The 8,252-nt window shown below is 42.1% G+C and overlaps 1 protein-coding gene across 1 annotated transcript; it reads right to left on the reverse strand.

Moving 5' to 3' along the window:
- Nucleotides 1-744: 744 nt before the first annotated feature.
- LOC125508419 (tRNA nucleotidyltransferase cca2-like) lies at nt 745-7,848 on the reverse strand. The gene is made up of 15 exons (XM_048673129.2): nt 7,447-7,848; nt 5,720-5,850; nt 5,132-5,249; nt 4,792-4,844; nt 4,612-4,661; nt 4,418-4,516; nt 3,989-4,098; nt 3,717-3,844; nt 3,454-3,544; nt 2,870-2,953; nt 2,185-2,247; nt 1,934-2,078; nt 1,558-1,722; nt 1,356-1,453; nt 745-1,265 (listed from the first exon to the last, which is right to left on the reverse strand). The coding sequence occupies exons 1-15, from the start codon at nt 7,771-7,773 to the stop codon at nt 1,146-1,148; spliced, it is 1,782 nt and encodes a 593-aa protein (XP_048529086.2). The 5' UTR covers nt 7,774-7,848; the 3' UTR covers nt 745-1,145.
- Between the last annotated feature and the right edge of the window lie 404 nt (nt 7,849-8,252).

The following is an 8,252-nucleotide window of genomic DNA, read 5'->3' on the forward strand; positions in this document are numbered from 1 at the left end:
CCTAAATATCGCCGAATGTATGTCGTGTTTGCCGAAATTTGCCCAATTATGTTTTTAATTCTTTTTTAAAGAGCGTCTAGGGCCGACCTGGGGGCGGCAGCTAGGAAGCCGATCGCCCCCACGCTGAAAATATCGTCGTTTCGCCCCCCAAGCGGCGTTTTTTTCTAGCCCCTGGGATGGCGAACGGTTGGAGATGCTCTTATACTGCTCGCCAGGGCGGGATGCTTGCTTGTCGACCGCCCGCCCTGCGGTAGTGGACGGTGGCCTCAGCGCCGAGTCCGACGACGGTGCGGCAAACTAGTTGCTTGTATCCTCGCCATCGTTCACTACAGCCGCCACAACGTGTGTGTTATGGATTGCAGCCGCCACAACGTGTGTTATGGATAGATGTTAATCTTAATCATATCCCGTGCAGGCAACCAAACATGGTGTAATTGCATGAGCCGAGTCAGGCAACCAAACGACATGTCAAAATTGCTCCCCTAATGCGAGAGACCTAAATGCAGGCAACCAAACAATGCAGATGTTGACTTTTTACCTATTTTCCTTCGAACAGGCTCGGTTGAGCTAGCCAGGCCCAACTCCCGCCCCAAACGCATGGTGCATGTCAAATGTGGTTATCTTTCTATGCATGATGGTATAATGAGTTGACATATTGGGAGAATTAGAGTTAGCGTGATCTGACTATTTAGGTATATATGACACTTGTTACATCATCAACCATTTAGATATACAAGATACCCATTACATCATGATGTTCTCGCATTGCCTTTTTCGAAGTAAAAAAATCCATACTTTTTTGTTGGAGAAACATATTCAATACAAGGCTCAAATAGACTCTGGTGGAGAAAATCTATTTTACTACTTCCTCCGTCCCAAAATAAGTGTCTCAACCTTAGTACAAATTTGTACTAAAGTTATTACAAAGTTGACACTTATTTTGGCACGGAGGGAGTACATGTCAGAGAGTAACGTCCCATCCATCTCCAATGGAAGGAAACCAGGAACGCAAAAGTAGCCATGGTGGCAAAGCAATCAAGATCAACGGACAGAGACCCACGGACAGAGACCATGTGAAGTTTGTGACCTATCACTGAGTTCTAAGGACTGCCTAAGCTCAAAATCAAAATGTCAGTCAATGATGCTCAAGTGCTGCATTCTATTTTCTGGCGTTTTGACTGCTGTTCCGACTGCTTCATCCACTCCATGCACTCCTCCATAGTTCCCTGAGGATGCGCAAGCTGCCACTTGACTAGCCGTTGTTGCTGGGAGAAAGTGCACATCTTTGTGTTAAGTAAGAATGCACAGGAACTGGAATAGTATGATCAGTTGGTTTACAGGGGGTTCATACATACCCATTTTCCAATCAAGGGACCTCCGGACTTGACCTGCATGACCCCCATAATGGCCTTTCCATCAAGCAACGGCTTCATTTTCCATACGCCATCAAGATCTGGTCAAGTGGAACAACAAGGTATAAATCAGGAGGTAGTTATGTGAGGAACACATCAACTATCATGATAGGAAACTAAAAATATCATTAGGTAAGTTCTTTACCAAGTTCAGTTATTGATCGCTCCACACTGATGTATCTCTCTTTCATTTTATCTAGTTCATCCTGCTTGCCGAGGGAATCGCTGGCATTGCCCACTTCTGGATAGACAAGAGTTGAGATAAACAGTGCCACACGCCAAAAACCTTTTATTTCACGAAGTATAAGTCCTGAAATGCTCAAACTGTCAGAAATTTTATCCAGTAACACAAGGAAATAAGAATACTGCAAACAAATTGATCCAATACCCTAACAAGTTAAATCAAAAGATATCATGTGCCTAGAATGCCCATAACAAGACCATCAGAAACTTCAAATTTTAAGGAACTGACCAATATGAAGGACATTCCAAATTTAAAAATAAGGATGGCCAGCACTAACCTGCAAAAACACGTTTCACTAAGTCTGTTGGTATCTCTAGATATTCATCATCCAGCTTCTCTTTCACAGTTTCCAGATTCTCATTTGACTCCAGGAGAAGAATTAATTCAGCAAACTTTTCACTCGCAAAATGTATGTTCACAATCTTTCAACACAGAACAGATAATGAAAAGTTTTTTTTAATTAAATTACACAACACATGCAAGCATAAACAATTGCTTTCGAGATTAGGCCTGCTCAATAAAGTGTACCGTGTCAGCATCACTAGCTTTCAGCTTTAGAGAGTACCGAATAATATAGCTAACAACTGGAACCTGCAGATGACACAACAGACCTGTTATAGTACTTCCATAAAACAGTAGAGGGCAAATGAATGTGATGATTATCAAGCTGTTTAGTTTGTTAACAAATTTACCAACCTCCAAGAGTTTCTTTCTAAATAACATAAACCATTTTATACCTTGCAAAGAACCCGCCGTCTAACCAAAAGTTAAGCTAGACTATCAGGCAAAGATTAGCACCTCATGTTCGGCTTCAGATGAAGCTTAACCTGTCCGGAAAAATATCTATTTCTATGAAACAAGCAAGCGTACCCAGGTAGACACTTGCAGAGCATTGAAGAGTGTCCGCAGGGTAGACTATAATAGAATATTTGACCTGCTTATGTACATACTGTTTGTATTAGGAAAAAAGATAATGCATGAGTTAGATGATTTTATTCCTATGTTTAGTGTAGGAAAAACGGAATATGGTCATGATGGCCCAAGCCTGCTCTCTCCGATCAGTCTAGTTATGAGTTTGTTCACTTACACCATTGCAGAAAAGTCGATGACTTAGTCAACCAAAGAACATCAAGCGTATACAGAGTTTTGCCCTTCTAAATAGTTAAATGTTTGGATTTAGACAAATCTGGAGGATGCCTGAGTTGGATGTTACCTTCTTTGATTTTTTGTCCATGTAGAACATATTTCGAACTGGAGTAAATAGCGCGCTATACAGGCAAAGCCTTTGCTGTTCATCCTAAAAATCATAGTAAATCTTAAGAGTTAGGAAAACAAAATAGCATCCATAAAAGCCAAGTATGTGTTTCTTGGTAGCCATTGCACATAACTTGTAGTAAAGTTGCCTACCATAGTAATTCTAGATACAGTACTATACTAGTGAGAAACTTCTATAATAGATTTTCTGAATTACAGTGCTATACAAAATCAACTATAAGACTGCAACGAATCTATAGAGAGATACTTGAATGATTTAGAGCAATATTTTGTACTCCCAGCGGTCATGGTTCGATCAGGTTCAAAAACATTCTATAAATGCCTTAAGAATTCAAAACTGTTACAGAGAAGAATCAGAATAATGTTGGTTCGTTATAAATTATTTCAAGGTTACTTAAGTTTTACTTTCGGTCATATGCATTTCAATGTCAACACAGGAAACAGCTTAAAATAACATGCCATGCAAGAAACATGATTTTGGGGGTGTTATTTAACAAGATATATGATCAAAACTCCGCAGACCTGTGACTTGGAATCAGAACCACCACTGAACACAGAACGGCCAATAGAATGTGCAAGATTCCATGCTGCTTCAAGATGTGAAACACAAAGCCTGAACCAACAGAAAATATGAGCTATTGGAAACAAATAGACAAGTGCATACTAATTTGTAAAAGTCTACCAAGTCAAAAAATCTGAAATGTAACTGTGTGACATATAGTTGGGTACTTCCATATTGCATGTAGTCCAAACATACATACTAGCATACTAGAACAGATACATACCAATCATGTTTGTCAAGAGCTGGAGGCTCTAGTTTCTCAGGAAAAGCAAAAACAACATAAAACAATCCCAAATCATGGATATGGCACAGTGCATTGACAGGGTGTTTGTCTGACATCATGAGGTCTACCTGCACAATATGCAAACTACAATATTAGTGACCTGGGGATTTGCTTGGCGTCACTCAATACACAATGGCGAAATTCCGTTACTTATACAAAAAAGCAGGAAGAAGCAAGGAGGCATCGATTGACAGTTAGTGTAGAAATCAGACCTCATGACCAATTCGTTCTCTGCTAATCTTGCTACCAAGTTCAGACTTCACCTTTTCATCAGAAGCCGCTTCTTTCAAATCTTCAGCTAATGTAAAGCTGAATCTAGCAGCTGCCAGAGATGAATATTAGCATATGCAAAGAAAATAATACTAATCCAAGTCACTGTCACACCCTTTAATTATACGCCATAGCAGGCATTTGCACTAGCAAGCAAGTGGGCAAGATTTCAACTTATCAGAGAGAGAAACACTTTATAATGTTTTCAGCTAAGATTACCTAAGTAGAAATGGCTTGAAGTTAAGATGCTATTAGCAAGTCAAACTTATCATGAACACCTCTAAAATCATAAAATTATAGAAAGTATTAGTACTCATAATAAAATTAGAAAAAGATCACCCGAACTATTTGAGATTGATCACAGGACATACCAAACCGAATTGCTCTAAGAACCCTGAGGGGGTCATCCAGGAAAGTTGACTTGGCAGGTAAAGGAGTATCAATGAGGCCCTTTTTCAGATCTTCAAGACCTTCACATAGTATGGGATCACCATGAGTACATAACAGCGAGAATTTACAAAATAATGACATGGGTTTAGAAACTAGTAATAGCAAAGAAACTAACCTCTTCCAGTTAAATCTTCCACTGATTTAGTGTTGATATTGAAGAATAAGCTGTTGAAGTTTGGATTTTAGAAAGACTAAATAGGGAACTAAGTTAAACCTTGAAATCAACATTGTAGCAATGAAAGTATGACATTACAGAATACCAAATTCATTTTGAAAATAAATCACATGGCATTACCTATTGATTGTTAGGTCCCTGCGGAGTGCATCTTCTTTGGCTGTTCCAATCTCCTGCACATTACAAAGCATGAGATAGCTGTAAATTGCTTGTGCCTTGCGACAGATTATCAAAAGTAAAGAGATGAATAAGAAACAAAGAAGTTGCAAATACTGAGCCACCAAACATAAGTGTATCAAATTACAAGTGAATCAACATATATTTTAGTAGTTTGCCACGTCGAAAATACACACGGCAAAGTAAAAGACTTTGAAAAAGATCAAGACATGCAAAGAGATAATGTTTGTGCATAAGCTCAACAAAATGAGTACAAAAAGTAATGCTAAATGCATGTGCATACCACAGTAGGAATACGACTGTTTTCAGCGTACTTTTCGGACCTCAAGTTGACAAAATCAATCCATATGCCATATATAAGCATTCTTGCAGTTTCCAGGTGCTTGGATTGATCAGGGTTGCTGCCAAAAAAGAAGGTATAAACAGCCGCAGTTACATGATAAAATGCAAGGAACATATACAGAGTACTCTGTTTGCATTAAACTGTGACGATTTCCTTGTTCCCATGCATACGCAATTGACCTCAAAGAAAATTATATTGTATAAAAGCATAAAGGTCAAAAATATACCACCACCACCCCCCACCCCCCCCCCCCCACCCCCCCAAACACACACACCCCAGCCCATGCCACAAGCACACACACAGGTGAGCGCACATGCAGCCCTGCCACAACTAAGAGGGCTAGGGGAGTAACCCGGTTCGAAAAAGAATTCTCATGAGTGGCCAGAGTCACCCAAGCACACGAAGGGCAATCAGAATACAACACGGGAATACAAAATCAACCTACTTAGTAAAAATGGATATCAGCAAACAAAAAGCTCCTGAAATAATATTGGGAGTGTCAGAATTATAGTAATAAAAATTTCATACCACTGGATAACGCCGATTCCTTTCTGCTCTTCACCCATGAATTTTGAGTACTCATTTACTCTCTCACAGAAATTTTGGCCCGTCATATTATCAAGTGCAATGTCAATGTCAGCAGAGCCTTTCCCCAATAGCTGCCAAGAATATGCCAAAGCAACAGTTAAGTCCCAACACTACCAAACCATCATTCCATAAAATATAAGCAGTGTTAATTCTTTCTTTCTTGCAAAAAGATGGAAGTTCATGGTATGATCCTAGTCCTCCAGAATCTCCAGAGATTTCTAGTCAGCTCATAGCAAGCATCATGCAATTGTTTAATACAAAATGCAACATTCAAATAGCACAGCCCAATATAACAATCCAAAATGAACATGTCACTTCTGCACTTCTTTACTCTTTATGAGAAAACAGTCAGTTATCCTAGTTTAATTGCCCATATTTAGCTTCACCCCACCCCCCAAATTTTCCTCCCACTAGCTCATATTTGCTCTTGGATGGGCAAGTCTCAAGAAAAATAGGGAGCAGCCGCAGTCTTCCCACTCGACCACCTCCTTCCTGCCCAACACCGACATCGGTCATCCCCGGTCCCCATCCCAGTCGCACCCTCGCCGGCGCCGAAGACCCACCGCCAGCAGCCAATTCCAAGCCGCAAGCTCTGAAACGCCGGCGGCAAGGGAAGCCATCCACCCCCACTGGTCGTTCGGATGGACAAAAAAAAAGCAAAAACCACAAAGAAGAATGGAGTTGTTGGAGCATACAAGAGCTCATGGCGATGGTAGAGGTGAAGAGGGCATTGGCGGCTGAAAGGAAGGAGGAGGAGATAAGTTGTTTCTGCGAGATAAAGATGATGGAGGAGGGGAGGTGGAAGGCAAAGGCGGTGGCTGAGGAGAGAAAGGCTCGATCGGAGGGGAAAAAGGCTTGAAACTGAGGAGCAAAGGCTTGCACCGGAGGTCGAGGGAAAAAAAGAAGAAGATGAAGAGTGAGGAGCAAGGCTAGCATTGGAGGCCGAGGAAGACAAGAACAAGAGGGTGGTCGAGGAGCTTGCTATAATGTTCATGGATCCAAGCAAGATGGGCGAGAGGACGAGATAATACTGGGAGTTAACTCGTGGGGACATCTTGGCTAAGTCATTTGGTGGTGGTGGCAGCAATGGTGGAGGCGGCAACAATGGTGGTGCCGGCGGGCTGGCGCAAGTGCATGAGCCCCTTATGAGCTATGATTACTTTTGATCCACCATGTGTTTGGTGGTTTTTTGGAATGAACTATTCCTTTTGGCACAAATTATGGTAATGTTTTAGTTGTTTGTTGGATCAGATTAAGTTTATTTATGCTCGTAGTAGAATTATGATGTGGTCTGTTTGAATTTTTTTATGTTTGTATAGAAATGCGGTGCATTTATTTGGATTATTTGCACAAACGTTTGGATAAATTGACAAAAAAATGTGTGTAGGGGGGAAGGGGATTAAGTTTTGGGATGGGTTAATTGACCAAATGTTTAATTCCCTAAAAAGGGAAATTAACGGATGGGGAATTAAGATATGGGGATGGGGTAGAGCCGTAGAGATGCCCTAATCTACATCATTCAACAATCTCTTCACAAACAAATTCTGATACGCAGGAAAACAATGCGACATGAATATTGAAGATTTCCCAACATATCGTGCGAGCGACAAGAAGCCACGCCATAAACCCTACATATTAAACTCATCAGGCTTTTCAATTAAGCTCACCTTGTCCCGGACCCATCCCCCGGCGACGCGGAGCTGGGTGCCGAGTCCGAAGTGGCGGACGACGTCCAGCAGCCTAGCGAAGATCCGCTCCTCCTCCTCCGTCAGCTCCACGCTCTCCCTAACCTCCACGGTCTGCTGCTGCGTCCCAGCAGCCATGCCGGAGATACTGGTGAAGGCGCGGATAGGGATACTGAAGAAACTAGAGGCCCTCTGTGGGACGCCGGTGGCAGTCGTTCGAAAGGGCGGAGGCCTTGGGGTCTGGTGGCGACGGAGAGGGGAAAGGAGGCGTAGGCTGCCGCGAGGTGGGAGGAGGAGGCGGAGAGACATGCGGCGGGTTCGCTACCCCGGAAGGCATTCGTAGTTTCGTGGCCTCCTGCGCCGCCCGTTCGGCTGCACTACCACGGCCAGGACCTCGAAGCAGCCGTTTGATAAGATGCAAGACACATCAACAGTCCTGATTTGCCGAAGGCAAAACACGAACAGGAAAACCAAAAAAAAAAAAAATTCAAGGTTATAATCGTAATTCCAATGCGTCTTAGCAAGGAATTTATGGTCTGGACTGGGCCTAACTAACCGGATCAATCATGCTGTGCAAGTTGATTGGTCAGGTTCAGCCATACTGGAGTTTCTGCTGGTAGAATACGACGCGCCACTCCAAATCATGCCCAGAATAAATTGCAAGAAGATTATTGCTACTGGTTGTTGGTATATCTGGTGATTACGTCGACAACATACTCACCATGACTCTTGCCCACCATCTTCTCGATGGACTAGTTCAGTTCTTAGACTAGTTGGGAATCATATCA

This window comes from Triticum urartu, chromosome 5A (assembly GCF_056163025.1).
Source record: "Triticum urartu cultivar PI428250 chromosome 5A, HENAU_Tu73, whole genome shotgun sequence".
Lineage (NCBI taxonomy): Eukaryota > Viridiplantae > Streptophyta > Magnoliopsida > Poales > Poaceae > Triticum > Triticum urartu.